The 25,985-nt window shown below is 30.1% G+C and overlaps 3 protein-coding genes across 5 annotated transcripts in view; 1 reads left to right on the forward strand and 2 right to left on the reverse strand.

Annotated features, from left to right (window-relative positions):
• LOC106103814 overlaps positions 1-16,590 on the reverse strand; it is a 49,752-nt gene extending 33,162 nt beyond the window's left edge. Inside the window, exon 1 of one of the 2 annotated variants that reach the window (XM_013283702.1) lies at positions 16,506-16,590. The gene's annotated coding sequence lies outside the window, so the exon portion shown is untranslated. Of the gene's footprint in view, positions 1-16,160; positions 16,236-16,505 lie in introns of those variants that run through there. The other variant, XM_013283701.1, reaches the window with a different exon arrangement.
• A 1,412-nt stretch (positions 16,591-18,002) lies between these two features.
• LOC106103734 (acidic leucine-rich nuclear phosphoprotein 32 family member A) lies at positions 18,003-23,811 on the forward strand. Of its 2 annotated transcripts, none has more exons than XM_013283579.1 (6): positions 18,003-18,515; positions 20,097-20,473; positions 20,640-20,731; positions 22,103-22,171; positions 22,486-22,608; positions 23,204-23,811. In XM_013283579.1, the coding sequence occupies exons 1-6, from the start codon at positions 18,468-18,470 to the stop codon at positions 23,281-23,283; spliced, it is 789 nt and encodes a 262-aa protein (XP_013139033.1). In that variant the 5' UTR covers positions 18,003-18,467; the 3' UTR covers positions 23,284-23,811. The 2 variants fall into 2 exon arrangements, with proteins under 2 accessions (XP_013139033.1, XP_013139034.1); XM_013283580.1 differs by lacking the exon at positions 18,003-18,515 and adding an exon at positions 18,528-19,272.
• Positions 23,812-24,800: 989 nt separating this feature from the next.
• Positions 24,801-25,985, reverse strand: part of LOC106103481 (origin recognition complex subunit 2) — a 5,193-nt gene continuing 4,008 nt past the window's right edge. The window contains exons 7-8 of the mRNA XM_013283262.1: positions 25,936-25,984; positions 24,801-25,310 (exon numbers count right to left, since the gene is read on the reverse strand). Of these exons, the coding sequence (XP_013138716.1) occupies positions 25,114-25,310; positions 25,936-25,984 (246 nt within the window). The 3' untranslated portion in view covers positions 24,801-25,113. The remainder of the gene's footprint in view (positions 25,311-25,935; position 25,985) is intronic.

The following is a 25,985-nucleotide window of genomic DNA, read 5'->3' on the forward strand; positions in this document are numbered from 1 at the left end:
TGTCACTATGGAAGTTGTGATAAATATTAAATCAAAAATACTTAAATACTATTATATTTTATTGTACAATGTTAGATAATACAAATTATGTTTAAATATGACTATAAACTCCATGAGAATCACTCTAGACAAGTCAACAAGTAAATAGGCACTTTATACTTTTTTATTAGGCTTAGAAAGGTAAACACTTAATTCAACTCCAACTTAACTTTAACTTACCAATTATTGATCAAAAGAAAACCGTCTCATATTATATAACTTTACTTGTATAGAGAAAAATATTGGCGCTATTACATTCAAAACTCAAACGTAAAATTAAAATACACTATCAGATAGCAACGATAGTTTTCCTTAATAAAATGGAGCACTGACTTTATCCAGCGATATTTTCAAATATACGTGACATTCGAAAACGGGAACGCGCACAGTTATAAAGTCCACATGTAACAAACGGCTCAATAGTTTCACAAAGCCGTATTCTATAATGAGGCTCTGAAACGACCTAAATAAAAAAGAGCACTTGTACAAATGACAAAACGATAAACAAATTGAAGTTAACAATTGTTAATAGCAAGGTTGATAGCTCCTGTGTTTAATAAGTTTCACAACTTATAGTTACTTAGATTATTGTTATCCACGGGATTCCGTTCCACGGGGGTTCCTTTCAGCCGTTTAGGCTACAAACTCTAACATCCATTCATCTATCCATATAAACTTCCGCATTTATAATATTAGTACGACTAGCTGTTGCTCGCGACTTCGTGTGCGTGATATTAATAAATAATAAAAACACAGCCTATGTTGTTCACAGATAAATTACTTTTTTAATGGTGAGAGAATTTTTAAAATCGGCCCAGTAGGTTAAACGTAAATTGAGTACATAATAAAAAAAAATCTTTTTTCTTTATAATATTATTATAGTATAGATGTAGATAGGGAGTGAAATACTATGGCGAAATTATTGAATGCCAGTACTGGCAGGTGACAACGACATTTTACCAATTCCCAGTCTAATTTGAAACAGCATCCTATGAGATTGTACTGTGAATTTCGTACACTAGTTCTATAATTTATAAAAGCTGCAGATATTAAGCTGTTAAGTACAAATAAAGAGAATTCTATGGCCAGTAAAAGTAAATACGTCGTAGTAAGTAATTGCGCCATTGTGTTCAAACATTAAACTACACGAATCGCAACAGCCTTTTACCAACACTTCACGTTGGTTTTCCATGAAAGCCAGTCTCATTCCTGCAGTAGCGGCCCAATTACGTTTTGTTACGCTTTTGTATGTGTTGCCACTTTATTTTAATAGAGAAACACCTTTTTCCTATTTCATTATAATTAACACATACTGATAAAACATGAATAGCTACTCAAATTTTATTTTTAAAACGCTTACATGCAAAAACGTGTAAAACCAAAAAAACTTTCTAAAACCAGAAATCGCAATATGGACGTTAAACGGAATTTATTCTAAACATAAAACACAAATATGTTTTAAGTTTCTTTTAATAAAATCTCGTTGTATTTGTTCTTGCACTTAATGAAATTGAAAATGTAATAGAAATATCTCGACAAAAGTTACAAAATTAAACCGACCTGTGTCTTTTTAGGTCAAATATAGCTATAGAGGAGTTTTGTATGACTGTCGGCTTTGTAGCGAGTTCATAACAAGAACATTCTATACAATTAAAAATACATTTGCCGTTAACACAATTCTAAAGCAAGTACCCACATTACTGGAAGTTAGAGAGACGTTATGTTTTTAATCATAAAGAGAGAAAAAAAGAGAGCTTATTCTTATTTTAAATGGTAATAAAAAAAGGTTTTACTCAATTAGTGATCGCAAACTTCGTTGATGTATATATAAATTCCATTTTCCTACTGAAAAATAATAAAAACTCCAAATCTATTTTAATACGAGCTGTCGCCCCCAAACTTCGTTAGCACAAATTTGGAACCACTCGTAACGGCATTTTGGCAGAATTTAAAAAAGTAGTCTATAGTATATCCCGTCGAAATCGGCTCAGCCGTTTCGGAGATTACTCGCAACAAACGCGGCTTGGGGACAGACAGACAAAAAAAATTAAATGCGATTTTCGTTATCGGCAACGCCAATACATCATCTTCCTGAAACCTGGAATTTTGTCTTTTGATATTGCAAACAGACACTCCATTTTTGTTATATGTTTAGATTATTTCATATGGAAACGTAACGCAAGATAAAATAGATATGTACGTTAAAACCTTTGCTTAATATGATACGGATGCATGTTCATTTAAGCCGATGGATTTCAAAGCATTGATATGATTGGATATCTGTCCGCAGACGCTCCCTTTGCCATCAATGTTGTCGGCTTATTGTAAGCTGCGTATCCAATAATCCGATTACTCGTTATTATTAATTATTTTAATTAATTTGTACAACTGACAAATCCACATTTCCGCTAATACTTTACATATATGCATGGGTATATTTCGTTACATTTAAAACCTTAATAGCTTTGGTTAAAATTAATTCTCATGGCTTAGAACCATTTCTCGAAGTTCGAAAAAATGTAACTCAATGCTAAGGAAGCGCTACGAAAAGCGTAGCATTTTGCTACGAAAATACAATGCGCCGCAACGTAGGTACTGCACTACGACACTACGTTTTTTAAAAGACTTTAACAAAATTATTGTTTAATTGCTAATTCATAATCGTTTCGATTTGTATGTTTATTAGTTATTTTTAAATTAGTAGAGTGCTGGTAGTTGAACTATAACCTTTATGTTTTTTTTTTAATTTAAAGTACTAGATAGTTATAAGTAAAATTAAATATAATAGCAAAATAAATAAATCATTAAAGAAAAAAATGAACATACGAAAACGGAAGTAGCATAAACATAAGAACATAATGACAAATGATTGACGTGAAACGAAAGTTACGAGAATACTGAAAAGCTATATAAAGGAGAGTCAATCTAAACATTGACGAAGCATTTCAGGAGGCTATTCATATACCAATTTGTACATAAACTCCACATATTCGATAAAAACATTGTGTTTAATATTCCCTATTTGCCAGTCAGTGTGTATTTGTTCAATTAATACCATGATTTTGAACTTGGAGAGCTTTATATGAAAATGTCATAAAAAGCCATAATACGTTTAGACAATCGATTTTACCGAAAATTGTACACCCAAACCTAATTCATTTAGTGATATTATGGAAGAAACGTATTACAAAACTTGTTAATTTTCGCATCAAAATTGTGTTACAAATGTTTTTTTTTACACAAGAACTTCTAGTCATTTCAATTACTTTATACGAGTATCATAACATCGAAAGATAAGAATAATATGTAGTAGCGTGTATTCGTATAATTTTATTAGACAACGGTCTCGTCTAGACAAAGGTTGTTATCTTTAACATGCGTATTTACGTAATATTACGTAAAAGAATATTCGTTGTATTATAAAAGCTACGAATATATTCTAATTTATTTGGGTTAACATTTATATCGTTTATGTTTATCTGAAGATTGTTGAACTAACTTCTAACAATAACTTAGCAAGAAGTTACAAACAATTGTATTTCTAACTTATCGATATCTGTTAAAGTATAATATATTATAATTAAATCATCTCATTATTTTATCTTACGTATATAATTTAGGATTCATCTTATGACAGATAATATGCACTCAGAATCCTTAAGTGATACATAATAGACGTGCATAAATTAAATAATATAAAAAATATATACCAAGAGAAGTTTATTTCACTATTAAATGCCTAAAATAAACTAGTCATACACGGAATTTGTTACTTTTTTTTAAATACGTTGTAACTATGTTAAAGTTACATATCTCTTATATTATTATAATATCTCTTACTTTATTAGTTTTCTGTTATAGTAATGTTGTCTTGTATTAGGAAAAATCTGTTATCAAATAAAGTATCGATACCCAAAGCGTAGTCGTGTTGGGTTTCAATTAAAATCCCATTTACCGCTTCGATCGTCTGAAAACAAACGTAACAAATTAAAAATAAATACACGTTTGGTTTTGTGTATTTTCATTACTTATAGTATACCTATGTTACGGTAAATACATTGTTATTATTTATTACCTGTTAAAACTGCATTTATAAGTATCTAAAACATATATTATTGCATATAACAAATCCTGAGAATCTCTTTAGCAGAAACTATGAATTCATATTTTACGATCCTTTCCAACGTAATTCAAATTTGATGGATGTTTCCAACTTGATTGATTGTGCTCAATAATAAGGAGGGTTGTATCAAAACATTGCGTAGATCGGAGTAAAGGAAGGACAAAAGCTTGATTCATTACTCATGTCACTCGAAATTGTTACATCGCCACAAGAATTTGTTGATTAATTATTAAAATTCATTATTCCTTTTCGATATACTACATGGTAGCAAATATTCCTAACTTCAGTATTGTAGGCTAGCTTTCGCGTGCGACTCCACTCGCGTGGAATTAAAAAAAAAAACAAAAGTATGTAGCCTATGTGTTCTATCCTCTACATCCATGCCTAATTTCGTCGAGATCCGTTCAGTAGTTTAGGCTACAAATTATATTAGTGATATTAGTAAATCCTAAAATTATGAACATTTTACACGTTATTTCTGCTTCTAAAACCGTATGTGTTTAGCAATATTAATCGAAAAATCATTCGTTGGAAAAACAACATTATTTAAATATTAAATATAAAATACGACCCTGTAAGATAAAAATGGAGTGAAAAAATAATGAGACAAGAATAAAAACAAAAACCGCCACGCCTCGTAGCGACATTCTCATTTAATATTACAACTAGAGCTGGTGCAAGCAGCAGTGTAATGACGCCCGACGAGTCATGTTTAACGGACAATAGCTTTAAAACCCTTAAAATATTACAGAAGCAAAACCAACACGAATCTGAATTTCAAATTAAACTATCGTACATTCTATTCCTTATTTGTTTTAGTTAATCATTATTATTGTTGCAAAGATTATTATTTAGCATATATGTAATTTTAAATTTAAAACATTACTTTCCTTTAAGAACAGCAATAAAGGCTTAGTTTATTTTACTTTATACATATGTATTTTTTTATAAACAATATTAGTAGATCTTTGTAAATTTACTAATAATTCCTTTAACCATTGTAACTAAGCACTAGGCTTGTGCTAGGATATGGTTCATGAAAATAGTCAAATGGCGGGATTCGACCCCTCGACCGCAAGATCAGTAGTCCGTACCCCAAACCATTAGACTATTGGCGCTTTTATTAAGTAATGACTTATATCACATCCTATTCTTTCTATGTTCACTCTGGACTTAACAAACACTGCATTGCATCTTTCGCTTGGTTTTGATGTCTTGTTCGTAATTTATTATTTTGGTTCCGGTTCGTTTTACTTGTAGTGTGATATATGATACAAACATACACATTTTACAATAACTATTACACGAAATATAATTTTGTGTTATAAATTAACTGTTCCTTATTTCGATGTGTTTGATAAGTTTAGTATTAACCTTGTATATCAACTGCATTTCTTATTACAATTGTATGTTATCCTTACAAAATACACACGAAACTTAAACTGAAATCGATTTATGCGACTTTGAAATGGAAAATGGAATGTAAGAGCCAATGCTTGTAGCAATATCCCATTAACGTTACTCAGCAAAATTGTTTCGATTGAAATAGCGCTCCGTTAGGAACCGGGAATCAGATATTATGAGGAATTCTAATCTTAGCACCCTAATTGAGAGTTTCAACCAACAAAGTTCTTCAATTTACCGTTTCGACGCCTCTAATCGAGCGATTATAATGGCTTCTGCTAATGGAATATTAATCGTTCACTTCTTTATTCTTTATATTTTTATAGGTCATTTAGAAGTAGAGAAACATTTTCAATTGTTTTAATTGAAACAAAAGGGTATGGAATTTTTTAGTTTTACGTCTTTATCTGATTATCATTATTTATCTTTGATAATTTTATAAGGGGAACGATTCGTTTGTTTGCATTAAATGGGCGTCAAAATTATTGAACCGATTATATAAATTCTTTCACTGCTAGGAAATTACATCAATGTCAAGTGACGTATGTTTATTCGTTTTTTTTTTTAATTCTGCGTGGAGATAATCGCGAGATCAAGATTGATCCTATCTACGCTATATTCTAATCGAGATTTCTAAGTTAATAAGCCTAAGATTTAACTATCAATCAATTACTTTTACGACCAAATAGAAAGCAGCGACCGTAAAATCACAAGCTGACTCGCTCATAAAAGGATCGTAACATGAAATTACTTTTAAAATGACGTGAACTCAAATCGACCCTTTCAGCAACCCTATTATCTTTACGAGTTCAAATGTAACAATGTTATTTGATTTAATGAAAAATAAGCTTTTCAATATTGTTATAATATTGTAATTTAAAATATATCTTTATTTTTTATTCTCTATATAATACACTTTACAAGAATATAAAAATAAAATAAAATATATTATATAAAAAATAGAGCACCACCGACTGCGGAATCCGATGACTCAAGCAACCAGTGGTCAGGGCTGCAGAGACAGGAACCTCCTCACTAGTCGTGCGGTTTCTAAAATAATAATTATTACAGTACTGGATGTCAAGAAGTTTTTTTGCTTTTAATAGCAACGCTTATCGGTTTCGCAAGAAGAGTAAAATATTTTGTACACATAGCGTAATGTCATATTGTATAAAATTTTCTTCGTAATTCAACGTTATTTTACATTTCTAAATAATTTGTTTACTTACTGAAGGACCTTATGCTCAAAAATCTTATATAAATCCGTCAGAAATAATGAGTACTGCGTTTTATATGTTTGTAGATTTTTTGCTCTAACAAAAACAAATACGCTACAGTCGTTGAAAATTTTTTACTATGTTATAACTCGGACAATTTCCCTCCGAGCGCAAATACGTTACTTCGCATCTCAGATATGTTACAGATGTAATTACCAACATGGGTACACTACTTCCTTGTTATGAATAACATTTATTGAAAAAATAACTACTGAAATTATACACAAAGGAAGAATTGGTTACGAACCATTTTTTATTAGTCATATAATCAGAGATTTTTTGTAATAAAATACACATTTTTAAGAGTTTTAACCAAACCAACAACTTTTTTAATAAAATTAAAAAAACAAAAACATATCGAGTAAATTTGGGTAAAAAACCAAGAAAGAAATTAAAAAAACAAGAATTTAATTTTATAAGTTAACCAAACATATTCCTTATTTTAATAGTTTATATCTTCGCGTATTTAAATATATATTTTAACGTTTCAAGAGCTTTTTATCTTAACCATAGAACATTGAGTAAATTCAGAAGAAAAAAATATTTCCTTTTGTACTCGCATAATTCTTAGACATCGTAAATAGCGGCAACATTAATTTTTATTGGTTTGTTTACTTGCTATGTTGACTTCTTGACAACTTGGTACTTTTGAGACGACCTACAATGAATTTATTACCACAACATCTCTAAAACAACTAGAACAACTACCGTTTTAATTCTATAAATAAAAATAATATTAGCATTATTTTGAAAATAAATTATTTAATGCAAATTTATATCCAAAATTTTCATTACATAATATTGAAGAAAGTTTATAAAAGTTCAACAGTTTTTTGACACAACAAACTGTTTTAGGTTAGCAAATCCTTTTTATCTTTGAAGCCTTTCATTTGTAAACTGACAACGGCCAGAGAGCTCGTTCGGATATCGGAAATGGCGCGGCTTTAAAGAAAGAAAAACAGGCTCTAAAGAACAGAACACGCGTGGCGCTTCGGTAAAACCGACTTACACCACAAAAGAATATTTTCCAGAGACATTTTCTTTGTATCCAGGAAATATTTTTCCATACGATGAAAAATATACTTGATACAAGAATGAAATATGTGTATTTTTTGTTAAGATGCCAACAATTTTATTTTAATATTATGATTTAACATAAGAGTAATTCCTTCATCAAATAAAAAAATAGGGGTCGTTCGCATGAGCTACAAAACGACTAAAAATGTCATAAATACAAACATAAACGTGGGAAAACCAAAAGTGGACGACTTTTATAAACATTACGTAACTAGTTATTATTGAGAAGATAAGATAAGGAAAACATTTTAAAAAATGCACTTTGTTACTGAGGAAGAACAGATTCGATAAGGAAAGGAACGTTGTAAATAAAAAACGCTTTGAAGGTATAGAATTTTTGCTAAGACTTTTACAATAAAAACGTTGTTTTAACCAACTGAAATTTTTAACATTTTTAGGTGTGAAATTAAAACAAAAATGATACTTAACTTAAAAGAGTTGAGTAACATTTTAATAATATATGTTTGAACATATGCATGAAGGTGTAAAATTAATGATAAATCAATACATAACCAGGAACGATCAACCCTGTTAAAACCGATCGCGCAATAGCTTTCTTGATTATTGATTCTTTGACTACAAACGTAACGTCAGAATGCTCGATTTAATACTCCATCAAATATAAAACGTAGGTTGTGCCATGTAATTGTATAGGGAACAAGCTATTGCTCGCAACTACGGCAGAAAAAAAAAGTATAAAAATTATGTCACTCGGTGATAACATAGGTTTTTAACGGTGCAAGAAGCGTCGACATCGGTCCAGTAGTTTTTGATTTATTTCAATACATACAAAAATCCAAAAATTCTAATCATTCCTCTTTATAATATTAGTTTAGTATAGATATATGGTTCGAAATGATTTAGTTGATGGTGTTTGAGTTGGTAATTTCTAATTTTTAATCTATAGGTTTCACGCTGTTTCACAATCCAATAGAAAACTCGTTAGTAAGTTAATGCTGGCCCGAAATCAACTTGAGTTCTAAAGTTTGTTTTATGATTTGACCGTAATTGGGCTTCCATGTCGACAATATTGTAGGCGCGTTATTTATTCTGCTGTTAATTAATTACACTACCCAATACTATCGGAATTTTATTTAATAAATTATTTCATTCATTTCGTTATCAATTTTAGCATCAGATGTACAATTTACTAATTGTTTCCCATTAGTTGAAATTAAATTAATTTGTATAAAGCTGTATGTAGTCTAAATATTAGAAGTGAATTTTTTACGTACTGGGTACGTAAAAAAATTCTTTCGTCTGAAGTCTGAACAGCAGTTTTCATGTCATCAATGTTGATATACGTGATTATTAGATATAACATATTTATATTTCATTTATAGAAAATCCACAAAAGCCTAGAGCTTTTTAAAAGTCAAATAGTGCTATGAGAAAAGTAAAGCAATTGCATCTAGTTTTACGAAGTTAAAAACATCAGAACACCTAATTGCTTTGCTCTTTAGTCTATGTTAACACAAGGCGGAGTTTAACGTCACCTGTTTCGTGTAATAATTAATATATGAGACTGTGAGCCATTCTCATAATGTGACAGATGCTTATCCCCGTTCTCTCAGATGACCTACGTGCTTACTAACGATGTAATATGCATGACGCCCGTATTAACATGAAATTGGATAATTCATAAATTCTTGTAAAACAAGCTTAGGTTAGGTAAACAAAATTATAGAATTTAATTTAGTATATAATGATAATCGTTTTTTTATTTATATAGAAAAGTAACAAATAGTTTATATCAATGAAAAAAAAACTTAAATGCAAAAGCAATAAAGCCAGAATATACGACACTTCTTACTACTCCTTACTGCTCTTACTTACGTAACTAAGTTGCAATTGCTAAACCAATAATTTTTATAATTGTGTCAAGATTAATATATAATCTTAGTTAATGGTTTTCTAATAAAAGTGTTCCAATACTATAATAAATTCATTCTTTATTTGCAAAGTTTTAGCAGAAATGAATACTTTCTGCTTTGTAAGTTATATTTAATTATATGAACCTACAGTTAACGTAATTCCCACTAGATCATAGTTTAATCTTACTAATATAAATGCGAAAGTTTAGATGTATGAATGGATGGTTTTTGTTAGAATTTGTAGCCTAAACTGCTGAACATATCTTGATGAAATTTGGCATAGATGTAGAGGATATTCTGGAAGAACACATAGGCTACTTTCATTATTTTTTTTAATTAAACGAAGACGGAGTCGCGGGCTTAAAAATAATTAAATATATATAGATTGTCTGTACCGAATTGACGATAATAACTTAAATGAATCAAGAGTTAAGTTTAAATTAAATTATAGATAAATATCATGTTATGTTTGTTGCAAGATAATTTTTTTTTCACAAATAAGGGGCTATAAAAATGTACTAACATCATTCTTTAACTTATCGGGCAAGTTGCCTTCTTGCGAAAAATGACAAATGTCCAAAGTAAAATTTATAGTTTTGTTTGCGTTCTAGCATTAAACCAAGAAATTATTTTTAGCAATAAAAAGGTTAATGCAATATATACTAATATTATAAAAAGGAAAGATTTGTATTTTAGTATTTATCCATGCAATGAAATAACTCAAAAACTACTACACCGATTCAGAAATTCTTGCACCATTTAAAAAGCTATGTTATCACTGAGTAACATAGGCAGTGTTTTTTTATTATTATTTTTAACTTCCTTCTTTAAAAACTATTTGATTTATAACAAACATAAAATAAAAGATTAATAAGCAAGTTAGTTACAATGCCAATGTTTCGAAAACAGTATATGATATTGATTCTAGACTTGACAAATTTGAGGAGAGTATGATACATAGGTTATCATGTTTCTTAGTAAATGATCAGTAAAGGAAGTAAAGTAGTCAATAAGCCGCTCTTGAGACGTCACGTTACGTGATACTGAGCTTTAACTAGCACTCGAGACGCTCGCCAAGTGATACTGAGGCCCGCTTTATCTGTTGACTTTCCTGTCTTACACGTACTCAGGTACACCTAAGCGTGGGTTTCCACAAACGGTTTATTAACACGTTCGAATAGTCAGATCCGAATAAATAAGTTAAAAATCCCAACGCTTGCTTTGTCCCTGTTCATATTTAAATATTTTTACCATAACATTTATCTTTACAGTTCTTTTGTGCAAATTAAATTGTTTTTTTTTTATACAGAACATACTTTGTATACTGAATACACTTGATTTTAGAGTGAAGCAAATGAAACGTTTTATAATACGATAAAATAGTTGTGTCCGATTGTTATCGAGTTTTTTTTGTATCTAAATATTAAAGATGCACCAAAAAAACTGCAATTGTTCTTTTAGTGGTACTCAGAGATTTATTTGCTATATCAAAGTTGTATATAAATGAACCCTACACCTAACCCTCATAAAACAACAATAGTTCCTGTACTATTTCGTTTTATTATTTTCTACACACGAACTAATTTAACCCTTCGAATAACATGATATTAAACCGTTTGTTAATGATAAAAATTCCTGTCATGTTTCTGCGATATTGGAAAACTTCCCGAACCGTAATAAAGTTGTTCCAATATGAAAAAATTGTGACTCATATTGTTAACAAATAGTTAGTTAATTTCTTTTTCTACTTATATGGTGATATAAAAATTAGTACACTCCGCATAGGATTACGACATTTTCTTTTTATTTTATATCTAGGACTATTGTATTTCCGTATTTTCTATCACTTAAATAACACTTTTTGGTGATTGGCATTCCTAATAAACTCTCGTTATTAGGATATTCTAGTCATACTTTGTAAGGTGGCCGCTTACAGCAAAATTCCATGAAACATATATATTTTTCGTTCATCGTATCCCAATAAGTGATCTTACTAATATTATAAATTCGAAAGTTTAGATGTATAGATGGATGATATAGATTTGACCTAAACTGCTGATAGGATCTCGATAAAATTTGGCATAAATGTAGAGTCTGGAAAAACCCATAGGCTTTTTTTCCTTAATTTCACGCCTGTTAAAGCTTGTAAATGAAAAATTACTATTTCAATGTATGGTAAGATATATAAATAAAATAATAAAAATACGTGCAACGAATGTCGTGGCATAGTGGTAGGAGTAGTAACATTTGTTGCAGGAACTCACGCGAGCTCACTTGAGCGTGTGAGAAATGGCGCCAAGACGCGCGCTATATCTCAAGATACATGAGCACCTCTGTTGATACACGGCCCAGATTTATTTTCTTTACCTTTTCCAACTTTACATTACTTTTTACATTTACTGCCTTTAGATCACAATATATTCAACATTAAAAAGGGATGAGAATTAGATAAAAATCGTACAAATCACAGATAACGATAAAAATTAGGCAAATAAGGAATAATTTAGAGTAAATACGTCATGTGGTTGTTTTATAAAGTAACTTGGTTTTTTAAAACAATGAAATTGACCTCTTTCCTACCATTTACCCACTTAACCGCGCCCTTTCCGTGTACTCCGTTATTTAGTAAGAAATTGAAATAATTATAAGGTAAGAACTCATAGTATTTATAAGTGGCTACTAAAATATTCAGCTATGTACGGTTAAATGAAATGTGAATGTTTTAAGTGGTTTTTGTAACCTATAAAATATGTGGCTGTTACGATAGGAATATTGGATTAAAAAATGTATGAAATGTCTTTGAATATTATTCCTATTTGTGTATAACGTAATATTATAAAATATATTACAGTTTTACTAATTTTCTTATTAACAACTGACAAAAGATTTATGTTTTTCGCGGGTTTGTAGGTTTATTTTTTGTATGTAGGCTTTTACAATGTAATAAATGTTTATGTTACGCTTCGGATGTAAAAAATCCGTGGTACTTTATCAATGTATTCAGTCTATCGGCAACCTTTACGTATTCAGGAACCCATTTATAACTTTATCCCTCTCCCCAATTTCAAACGGATTCAATAAGGATGCCCAATTTTCTGTAAGGGAAACTTTATTGAACCTACCGTATATTTAGATATGTAGATGTGTACATAACGCTGTAAATTTGTATCGATTTTACGTTTTTTTACATTTATCAGATATACTGATTTATAGTTAATTTAATTTCGCGCGGATAGAGTCAAGTGCGAAAGCTAGTGACTTATATGTGTATACATATCCTTGCTTCGTTTTCTTACTAGATATTAAACAAACATTTAATATGCAATATCTCTGTTATAAAAAAGCTTAGATCCTTACAACGTTAAATATGCAAATCCCCTGTCGAATAATAATGCTGCGAAATGGTCGGAGCAATCCGAACGCTCCGGTGCGCTTCCATAATCAAAATGATATTGGATAAATGTCTACTCAAACGTAATTTTCAACGCGTATCCGAATATATCACAGAATGATCGTACTCGGAAACATATGATAAATATACATGGGACAGTAAACAATGTATTTTGTTGATTTTCTCTGTCATTTTAAAATATAATTCTTATTAATAAATACGCTGTAACTAGTTTTTCAATTTCATCCTTATTTAAAGCAAATTTTACGATATTGACACGATCACAAGGCAGTAACATAAATTTGAAAATCAAAATACAAAATACGTTAAGTATATAAAATGTGACAGAAAATTAGAAATTCCATTGAGCGAATATCAATTATCTTTGAATTTCCAACAAGTAGATTCAATCTAATCTGCTTAGTCCCTTAACAACCGCGTTAGATCCAGCTAATTAGTTCGTTAATTGGTAATTCAGTCTTTAAGTACTTTTAGAAGTCTCGATTTAAATTGGATATGTGAACTAAATGAAATGATTTCATTCTACTGGAAGTTTCCGATTAAAACAAATTCGCACTTCAGTAAAAAAACAATTTTAATGTAAATCGTTTTAAGTAATGAAAAGTAATTCCAAGTAAATAATAAAAAAAACACTCAGTTCAGGCGTTCCTTTGTAACTCTCAGTACTTGTGTTCGCCGCTGTTATCAAAATTAAATTACACAAATTCCCTACAGCACGTAATTTCAACCAGACAGGATGTGTGCATTGGGGTAACGAATTATAATAAAAATTCCAATTTAAAAATTGTATATTATGCATGCCGTGCAGCCTGGTGGAAATAGAATTTTAATAATGCTATTTTTGGTATATGAACATGTTTAAGCATAAGTATAAGTAAAAGTATATATTTAAGTAAAAGTATACATGCATATGTATACTTTTACAAAATAAAAAGTATACTATACTAATATTATAAAAGAGGAACGATTTGTGTTTTTGTATGTATTGATATAACTCAAAAACTACTCGGCCGATTTCCAAAATACTTTCAACATTTAAAAGCTACGTTTTCACTGACTAACATAAGGTATGTTGTTTTTTCATTTTTTTTTTCACGCGGACGAAATCGCGAGCAATAGCTAATAGAAAGAACAATATTGCACAATTTTGATCCTATCTCTAATTAGCGTCTATTTGAAATGTTTTGTGGTATTTTTTTTATTAAATAAAAGCTAAACAAAGTCTATAATTTTGATTATCAAATATGAATTCTGCGAAACCCTCGTGTGTGCGAGCGTAACGTAATCCTTAAGTTGGCGTCTTCGGGGACGCTAATTGGCTCGTTATACCCGAGCTGGGGCCTTAATAATACAAATACAATTTGTACATTTACTATTTTAAGTGTAATTAATTAATGTACTTACATTGTAGCATATATTTTGCAATTACATAATTAGCGTATAGGGGTCGGTGCTTTGTTGTTCTTTTAGATACGACAACAAATAATATTTTAGTAATATATTTGTTAAATAAGTAAGTAAATATAAAAAAAAAGGTTTGTCTAAACACTGGAGCACTAATAACTTAATCTATATCACTAAAAGAAGTAAATTCCATTTTCCTTCAGCAAACATTATTTATAAAGTAATTGTTACGCAATTTATTAGATTAAGAAGATGATATCTTAAACCTTAAACGCAATTTCATCTCGTTTAATTAATAAATCGTAAAACTTGAGGGATGCTTTGAGAAATTCAAGATACGCCGGCCGTCTTTGTAATCAAAACAAAATTACAAAAATCTCTACGGACTATAATTTCGGCAGTGAGCAGCGTGGGCAGAGCCCAGCGTAAATAATTTAACACCTCAAACAGTCGTATTCAAACGTCATTGTGATGAGCCTTAAAATTACAAGTTTATATACTTGCATGTTTACAGAATTCTCTAAATGTGCCCAAATTTCAACAGTTATAGTTCCCTTGTCTAATCTGTCATGCACAATGTTACATTGTTTATTGTGACTATGTTCTGTAGTTATTGCATCAGGAAGTTTCAAAATTAGTATCTAAAGATAGAACTCAAAGATCTGTTATGCATTAGCTGTTTACAGAATTTGTAAACTTTGATACACCTCGCGATACCTTCTGTATACATTGACATTTGCAGCTAATGAAAGGAAAATAATCAATCTATTTCACCTCAAAATTAGCTTTAAGTTTACGAAACTACAAAACACAGCTCGAATTAACAGGCATCTTGGAGACGAGAAGTGTAACTTTAAAAAAAAGGACATACACGTACGTTTTTTATATAATCCAATGGATATGGTATCCGGTAAAGCTATGTATAACTTAACTTTTTAGTTTTTCTTGACCTAAACTAACTAGCTTTGCTAATTTAATAGATTTACCTATAAAATAGAACAAAACGAAGATAATGAAACATAGTTAATGCACAAGAATCGCCCTACTTTGTAATAACATAACAAAGAACAAATTTTGAAATATATAATTAATCTTAAAAGGACCCTTTAAAGTCAAGTGAGAATTTCTCCAGGCGCATTTCAGCACACGTCAAGCGAAACCAGACCGTGTCAAGGAGTACACCATTAATCAAAAAAAATCTGCTTAAAAGCTCAAGAACTTTGCTAACTTGCAGTTTACGGTTATTACGTGAGGAATTATGAGATTTTATTAAATTTTTTTTTGCATTAGATTGCAAACAGAGCTTTTTCAAAAAGTTTAAAAATAAATTTGTTTAATCTATGCACTTACTTTTAAATTTTTTAAAAAAGTTATTTTCATTAATAAAAAGTAGAAAAACAGGTAACTGTGTAAATAAAAATAAATTACACGATTTTTTTAAATACAGATACTTTTAAATTTATATTACTTCACACTTTACTTGGTTTTCCCTTGAAGTTATGGTCTTAAACTTATTTGTATTATAAAAAAAATACTCTATCAATACTCACCTTAAATATCGCCAATATTACCACTTTGTTTCACACAAACATTTCTTAAAATTACGTGAACTTTGATGTAAAAACAATTTATACGCGGATGTATGGCAATGATCATTAACTTATTGTTACATATTATAGACCATTAAAAATCAGTTTAAAAAATAATTTATATTTTTAAAAAAATATTGTATAAAATAAAGCGCGTTAAAACCCGAAACAGTCCGTACGAACGTATGAGTGTAAATAATTAATGAAAATGATGCGCTATCACTGAAACTGCGGTAATACGGTTGTCAGTCTGTCACGATGGTCGTGTGGTATGTGATGACGAAAGGTATTATGGTGAGTGCTTACCATTCGTCATGGTACCGTCGGTTAGTGGCAAGGCTGCGAGCACACTGTTGCGTTCCGCCGGGCAGCGAGCCGAGCTGCGCGCGCACCTCACCGCCACCGCCAGGCCACAAGACCGCACCTCCCCTACCTACCATCTCACTTGTCACCGCTACACGTTCATCTCTTTGTTTAACGACACTTCATATTACTTACCTTTATTTTTAACGATAAAATATCTACCATAACAAATTATCGCACCTCAGTTATAACGGTGTTAAAGTTTATTGCTAAATTATTTTATACTGATTTATGTCATTAAAGAAATAAATGGTCTTCTCAATTATCTAAATATTAATAACAAGGTAATTGCCATCATAAATGCTGATTTGTTGATAAAAAACCCAGAAAAACTAAGACAGTTTGAAACATTCCCTCTTAAAGTAAGATAGAATTAACAATCATAATCATCTTCATCATCACCACCACCATCATCATCATCATCATCATCACCATCATCATCATCATCATAATCATCATCATCATCATCAACGTCGTCGTCGTCGTCATCATCATACATTGTCCATCACTGACAGAGACTGCTTGTATCGCATGCAGCGAATTCCCGCCGTCCTCTGACGTATTTTCATCTTACTCGTAAAAAAAACAAACAGCATCATTTCAATGAAAAATAAAACTACGTATATGACCAAAACTGCGATTTATTTGAAATAGAAGATAGAACGTTAACAATGTAATACCAAATTACAATTTCACTCTAAACAATAATAGGGCAGTACTAAAGGTAACCTCAAATTTATGTCACATGGTTAAAATTGAACCTGAAAAAAAAACAATAAGTTGCCATGTCATGGATATTATTATTAATATTAAAGTCAAATGAAAATAATATTTACATAATAAATATATTAGCATTACAATAGTAATTGCAACAATTTGTACATCCTCGAGATATCTAGGTTAGTAAATAATAACAGAGATAACATATAACATAACATATAAAATATCTAAGACAAATGATGACAAGAGGGAGACAAAACATATGAAAAATAATCAGTTCTTATGTTTTGCCTCATCCTCATTTTGAGTACTGGATACAAATTGAAGTTGAAGAACTACATCTTGATATATTTTTTTTATTATTTCGGAGAACAGAATCGATTGTTGGTTGAACTTGGCTCAAGGAATCTGTGGTGCTCTTTTATCATTTTACAGTTTCTATTAACAATAAAAAACAGTTAGACACAATCAGTCCTGCCCCTTCCTTCTATAATTTCTTTGAATTGATTATTTAGGTTTACACAGTTAAGGGGCAATACTTTATATGACTAAACTATCATATTATTTTACAAATTAAGATTAAAATACATGTATAATTCAATTGCATTAATGAAAAAATTATACACACAAAATACAACAAACATATTTTATATCCTATTTGTAAATTATTTTAGAGATCATAATAAAATTAGTATGACACTACTATTATAGAAATGAATTATTAAAAATATTCAATATTTATATTATCAAATTCATTAGTACACCAATAAACACTTTTTCAAAATCCGCGCCTTTTGTTAATCAAGGCAGCAACGTTACAATACCTGTCAAAACTGCCAACATTTCCAGTGTACTTTATTAAACAATAAATAAAAATCAAACGTTTTCGTGACTTTACTAATTACATAATTATATTATAATACTTATAAAAAGGGAAACAATGATTATCTTATTATTTTATACCTTTGTTTTAAGTTCGTTTTTAATAAATTGCTCAACAGCGTCGTATCCGGCCTCGTTAAACGGCCACCAGGCGGCGCCTCTAGTACAACGTCACTCGTGTGTAATGTGTATGTATAGTTTCCTTCTGTTTTGAAACCCAAGCAAGCTTAGTGATTTAGTTCTTTTGGTAATGTAATAAGTGATCCGATAGTGCTAATTGTGTAAAACTCCAGATTTGCAAAGATGGAAAAAAGGATTCTTTTGGAGCTTAGGGGAAAAAATCCCTCGCAGGTAAATAGATCTACACTACGTTATATCGGAATGTTTTGTCGATACGTATTTCGTCAGGCATCTAAGTGCTAGAATCAAAAAAACGTGATAACTCTAAATAAATAATCGGCCTTTTGTATTTAAAACCTGAATTTAGCCTTATAACAGACCGATGGTCTTTTTAGATGTGGCGTTATTGTTTATAACGATAGCTATTACCGATTGTTACGTCTCATACATGTCCACGTTCTAATGTTACAAAGATTTTACTTAAGATAAATATTGCTCTTTCAATAGTTTTCCTACATATTGAAAAATAATTTGCAATGCACAAAAATCCTAAATCCTTAGAAATTTCCATTTAAAATAATGTTCAATTTGAGGTTAAGTATTGAAACGCTCTAGACGTAATAAGTACAGCTGAAAAGCAAACAAAACGACGGCAAGTACCAACAAGTTTTAGCGTAGCATCTACATTTAATACCTTGTGCAATTTACATAATTTTAATCGATCATCCATCTGATTACTTTTCAATTTTGCATTGCTAGAATCATCGTGTGCACTTTAATTTACCCATTTTAACTAAGAATATTTTCACCGTGGTTGTCTTAAATGATCATTGCAATAAAATACATATTTATCAATAGCATTACATTATTTTTGCCTAGTGATTTAACTATATAACTACTCGACATAATTTCGCGCCCTTTCACCTATCTCCATTTTTTTCTATTAAAACGACGCGACATGAAATCAAGACTCGAAAGAGATTATGTGGTAATTTTGCTTAGTTTGTTTATGTTTAAATCGAAAGTGTTATTCACGTAGCAACAAAATTTACTTGCATTTTGTAAACGCACGCCTTACCAATACAGCGGCCATTTTTATTGCGTCGTGATGATTCGTGTCATCCGCCATTGCAAATTGAAAATTTATCTAATTTTAGCGACAACTAGAACACCGCATTACTTTTTGATAAAACAAACGGTTACATATTCACATCCATTTTATATTCCCGTTTGATATTAGCCAATTTAATCACTTGTTTGTAGGATTTTACAAACTACGACAATATGGATCTTTGACAACTCACACCATTTTGACGTTTTGGTTGGCTTGACTTCTAAAAATGTGACGATAGGCCAGTTGTAGTACTTATTACTTAAAAATTCTAGCCTATCAAGTGTTAATATTAGTTCTAGAAGTGAAAAAATCATCAGTTAATTTTCGTAGCGTTTAACTTAACCATTTTTATCGTATATTATTTATTATGTACAATTGACGTAACCTAATAACAGACTAGGGTTACCAGTTTAAAAATGCTAAAAAAATCACACAACACCACTTTAAAATAATAAAAAATCACAGTAATTGGTGCATAAATACTTATAATATTTTTTAGATTGACCCTAAGTAACCATGAATAATTTAATGAAAGTTTGTACAATGAATTTACCTACTTAGCAAGGCATTAGGGACACCCTGTCTATAACAATAGCCTAATACAGGCTGATGATGATCATGATGATTAAAACTGTTGTTGGGTTTTTATTTTATTTTAATCAAAAAAACCTTAACTATTTTTCATATTATCTTTACAGGTCAAGGAGTTAAACTTGGATAATTGTAGAAGCACTGCAATTGTAGGGCTAACAGACGAATATATAAATCTAAAAATACTCAGTCTTAATAACTCGGGACTTACAACTTTGAAAGGTTTTCCATCACTTCCAAAGCTATGGAAGCTAGAGCTCTCAGATAACAGAATATCAAATGGACTGAATTTTCTACATGGATGTAAAAAGTTGACTTATCTAAATCTTTCTGGTAATAAAATCAGGGATTTGCTAACTTTGAAACCACTAGAAGCATTTGAAAAACTGAAAAACTTGGACTTGTTCAACAATGAAGTAACTAATATTGAAGATTATAGGACAAAAGTGTTTGCTTTACGTCCATCATTGAAATATTTAGATGGGTAATATATTTTTTTTCATTAACATATACCTCAGTGACAAAATTTACAGATATTGATATCTGCTGAAGTAAACTTTACTTAATTATTTCTTATCAAATTTTTCAAAAGAGATGCTTTACTAAATAAATAACATATCTATCATTACACCCTTTTTTTTCTTTTGTAGATATGACAAAGATGATAAAGAGGCTGAAGATAGTGATGCCTTTAGCGGTGATAGTTACGAAGAGAACGGAAACAATGACAGTGAAGAAGATGGTTAGTATATCTTAAAGTACAAACAATTTAAATTCTGTGAATTTTCACTGACAAAAGATGGACAAGACTGTCTACACTAGTTCTGACTACATTAGTCTTCCTAGAAAAGACAGGGATGCCAGTGTTTTGTAGATTTTTTTGTTGGTGGAAATTCATAGTAATATTATCGAAAGTAGTGTTTATGTAAACTTTATTGGGTTGCAGATGTGGATATAGATTTGGGTCCATTGATCATTGACGATGATTCCTTGTCAGAAGGGTAGACAGAGACAAAACCGTCCCTACTAATGTCAATATATTCTGTTTATGGTCTCATATTCCACATGGGTTACCTATTAAAATGTAAGCATCCTATTTTAAATCAGTGATGCTTTACTGTTTTATTAAAGAAAGCAAATTCAATGAATAGTGATTAGAAAGGTGTAAAGGATGACATTGAGTGTGCCAAATCAAAACTATTTATTTCATAGAACATTTATTAATAGTATTTGTAAATGTTATTTAACTACAGCAGATAGAAATTTATAGTTAAAATAACTTTAACATGTTAACTGCTGTTTTTATAAAAGAATAATAACCAAAATCAATTCACCTTAATTTTAAAATTGAAATAACTCAAAAACTATTACGATTTTAAAAATTGTTTCACTATTAGAAAAGTAATTTATCTGTAACATAAGGGTATTTTTTAATTTTACGCGGACGAAGTCGCGAACCATGGCTAGTAATAATTTAATTCATTGTTTAAATAATGCTTGATATGGTACCCTCGATAATTTGCTTTCACTGTTGCTTTCATACAAAAATATACCATTGAACAATTTATCCCATAATTCATTGGCTTGGGTAGTTTGTGATGTCTATAAAATTGTTTTTGTTAGAATTATTGGTGACATTATGTCAATGTGAAGTTTACAAAATTATTTTAGTATCTCAGCACTATATCTATGACCCTTTTGCCCCTTCTTGTTTGATGGCCTAAACTGTTACTGAATATAAACTGAAGCAATGAAAAGAATAAATTCTTATAAGGATCCTATAAGAATCTTTAAATTGCATGAGTAATAAAAATGAGAAATTATAACACACGGACCTAAACAAACAATTTACTGTTGCAATGCTGTGATCATAGACTTGGTAAAGTACACATGTTTGTATCAATATTTTAAATGCTCTAACATTCCAAAAGTAATTCCATAGATATGTGTAGATATATTTTCTCATTTCCATAAAATATTACTAAACATTTAAATGCAACATGGCCCTAGAAGCCATCAAACTTTTTTTGCGAATATGATTGTAAAAATCTGCAAAATATACATTAGTCAAAATATTATATTTCTGGCATTTAATATATCATAATTGTTACAGATTCCGATGAAGAAGTTGAAGATGAGGATGATGAGTTATCACTTTCAGAAGTTTACAATGAAAACCTTGGTTAGTTGTTAATTATAACTTCATGCTATTATAAATGTGAAAGTTTAGATAAGTGGATGTTTGTTAGAGTTTGAAGCCTAAATGGCTGAATTGATGTGAAATTTGGTATAGATGTAGAGGGTAGTCTGGAAGAACATGTAGGCTTTTTTTTTTTTTTAATTTCACGATGAAAGCTAGTAAGTTTATAATCACATCTTTACAATAGAAATAACATAAATTGGATAACTCGCAGCCTGGCTAATTTAGTGTATTCACGAGAAAATATTCTTAAGGGATTACTAAATGTCAATTCAATAACTTATTTTAACTTGTAGAAGAGGAGAGTTCAGCGAGTCCACTGTATGAAGCCGAAGGATATTTGGATGACGACTATGATGATTATGAAGAAGGTGATGAGGAAAATGATGCGAACGGCGAGCACAACTCCAAACCACAGGGTAAGAATATTATTATGTACTTAGCTATTGCTGTTTTCTACTGAAACAACTGTACTAAATGATATAACGGGATGATAAAAGATTTTTGTACAATTATTGGCAATGGATACTTCTAGATCAAGGATTGTGAACTTTTACATAGCAATGTATAATTTTGCTAAAGAAATGTTAAATGAAATAATTTTGACCTTTCCATTAGAATTATTCTATAGTATAGGAATAATTCACTGATGTAATATCCCCATTTTATAAATTCCATATTTTTTCTTGTGCTTATTTGAGGTCAGTGAATTTTCCAAAATATGCCAGATGACATCAGTTCACACTCCCTGTTCTAGACAATCCCCAATTAATTTACTAAAGAGTAAATAAAATTTGAAAGCTTTAAATCTATATTAATATTATAAGGATTTGTATTTTTGTATGTATTGGATAAATTCAAAAACTACTGGACCGATTTTAAATATTCTTTCACCATTAGAAACATAATTTATCTGTGAGTAACATAGGCTATATTTTTGGTGTTTAAGTCATGAGTAATGTTAAAATAAGCTATATGTGTATGATGGTCATGTGAGAATGCTTGTTGCGGCAGAGGGCGGCAACACGCGGGAGAGCAACGAGGAGAGCACTCGAGGTAAAAAGCGGAAACATGAAGACGACGATGAAAACTGAAAGTTGCCTTACGCGGAGTTTCTTACTAGTTTGTAAGTGTACAGCGCTCCATACCTCGGACAATCACTGCACTGTCCACTGTATGACCATTGGAGCCAGTATTCCAGTCACGTCTGAGAGGAATCTGTAGTTTGTTGTCCGACAAGTTGATGTTTCAATTAAATTGTTTATGTAATAATCATTTTTTATTCTATTGAAAATGCTTAATTTTTAGTCTAATCATTGAAAGTGCATGGATTTTAGGGTTAGCTCTCGACAAATCTTAAAAGTAAAAAAGATTAGCTATAAGTGAAATGATTTTTTTTTAATGATTCCGATGCCTTTTTAACACATGACGATTATATTCCGATGTGGGTGTTCCGCCTGTATGTTAATATGACCAACTGATTAGACTGGTTGAGACATATTAAATATGAAATAAAATTCTATGTCGTGACAATTTTCATATTTATGTACAAAATGAAAATACAAAAGCAAAGAATAAAATATTAGTAGAGGCGAACTACACACTTTTGATTGATTTGTATATATTATTGTGTTTGATTTTATAATATTAACTCCTGAGCACCATTAATGTTAAATGTCCCAGATTCTACTTGTAAATTTTCAACATAGATTATTTAGGAAAATTTAAAGACGGCAACAAGTCTGTGATAAACTTCAACTTGTTATCGATAAGATGTCTTATATTATTTCAATTGCAATGCACTTCTTTGCTATTTAATAAAACAAAAAAAAACGTGTAAAACTACACATATATTTATAAATGTTAGGATAATACAAATATTGATTTTACAGGAAAAAATTATCTAACTATTGACATATAAATATTTTTATAAACACTAAAATTTAAATATCTAATTTTCTTAAATTAATCACAACTTCAACAGATATATTCTTGAAAAAAGTAACTGCTCATTACGGAGGTAGACAGAGATAGAAATATTTAAATAAATTACACAAACATCACATTAATTTTAACCAACATTAAAAACAATTTCATTTTGTAAAATTTACAAGTGAATCGCAATGAAACTTAAGTATAATTAAGTAGTGACGTGGACGTTATTAGAACCTGGATGGTGGTCAAGAGAGGTCAATTTTATATAACAGATAATGAATTCAGGCAATTTGTTAAAAATCCAAATATCAAAATGATATTGCAATCTCACTAACGATAATTCCGCTCATCATGTTATCATGTTGGAAGATCGTAAACAAACCGGTGTTGTATGAAATACTTGGCGTCTGATGAGTTAAGAGAATATTTTTCTACAATATATTTAAATCTTAAAAAGAGCAATTTATGCACTTAATTGTATCAATTGTAGTTACGAGATGTTCGTTTGAAGCGTAATGGTGAATGTGCCAGATATGTTGAAGAGAATTTTTAGTTAATAATTTTATTGTATTATGTAAGTCATTAAGTTTAAGTAATTTACAACTTGGCCTGTTGATATATATTATATAATCCTATTAAGACTTTATTTCTGGGATTGTAAAATAAAAACTGAACCTTATCTTATAGTTTTATTAAAACCAATCCTTTCAAAATTTGGTAATCAGAAAATATTTAACATTCAAATTGCTGTTTTTCATTTTATGTAATTTCGCTAAGTAAAATTCTAATTTTTTAAAGTTGAAAGCAGTTATTTTATAGAAATTATTCATGAGGCAGTAAAAGCAAAGTAATAAGGAGTTTTCATTATAGTTTATAAATACACATATCTGATAAAAACAAATTTAACTTTATTAAGAAAAGGACCAAATCCGAATTTTCCATAATTCTATGTTTTCGGCTATATTATTTAAAAGTATAAAAAACTATGTCTAATCTTGCTCTTCTAAAAACTGCTGTAATAATGAATTTTCAATAGGTATGATATAATTTTCACTACCATCGTAAGTTCTTTTAATTTTGACCAGTTTGTGGTCGAGGAACTCAGTGAGCTGCGCGCGCAACGCCAGCTCGGAACTCACCAGGAACTGCTCGCGGGACTTCGAATAAAGATCCTTGAAAGGTAAACCTGAAAGTAACAAATTAAACACTATAGTTTTTATATATAAGGTTAAACATTATATATAAAAATAATTATATTTTCACTAGTCTATTTAAACAATCTTTATAAAAAGTATGAAAGGCAGAAGTTTAAGGAATCATTAGACATCTTGGGTTTGCTTTTGTTATTTTTAGAGTTCGAAAGCGATATCACAAGATTCAAAAAGAATGGCCAAGTTACATAATTTATCTTTCCAAAGTTTCGTGAAAATCTATTTTGGAGAATTTTTGTTATATGAGTAGATAGGATATGTTCGTGAAACATGATATTTTTTAAATTTAGATATAGACACTACAATTAATTGTTTAGATTTAATCTATATAGAGAAAATTTCAGTGGCATAATGTGGTCATAGTACATTCTTCATTATCATCACATGAGGCTTTTAGATTTAGATTTAGCTTTTCACACATCTTGTAAACCCTGAACATCATACAAATCACTATGCAGAACAATTTCATGTCATGAGCTGCAGTACTGGTTTATATTTAAATTGTCGGGACATATTTATACTGGCTCCTGATGCGCCAGTGCTTACGTGTATATTGAAAAGCATGTAAGGGGTATAAGGTATAATTGAACCGGTGTATACCTTGATAGTTGTGATGGTTGTGTTGCAGCTGGTGCCTGACGAGCAGGTTG

This window comes from Papilio polytes, unplaced genomic scaffold (assembly GCF_000836215.1).
Source record: "Papilio polytes unplaced genomic scaffold, Ppol_1.0 DF823731.1, whole genome shotgun sequence".
In the NCBI taxonomy this organism is placed as follows: Eukaryota; Metazoa; Arthropoda; class Insecta; order Lepidoptera; family Papilionidae; genus Papilio; species Papilio polytes.

What these genes read in the sequence shown, in the direction of transcription:
- LOC106103734 (XM_013283579.1), top strand. Translation starts at nt 18,468, where the DNA reads ATGGAAAAAAGGATTCTTTTGGAGCTTAGGGGAAAAAATCCCTCGCAG. An exon ending in TCATTGAAATATTTAGATGG is followed by an intron (nt 20,474 to 20,639) that starts GTAATATATTTT and finishes TTTCTTTTGTAG; the next exon opens with ATATGACAAAGATGATAAAG. An exon ending in GCACAACTCCAAACCACAGG is followed by an intron (nt 22,609 to 23,203) that starts GTAAGAATATTA and finishes TTGTTGCGGCAG; the next exon opens with AGGGCGGCAACACGCGGGAG.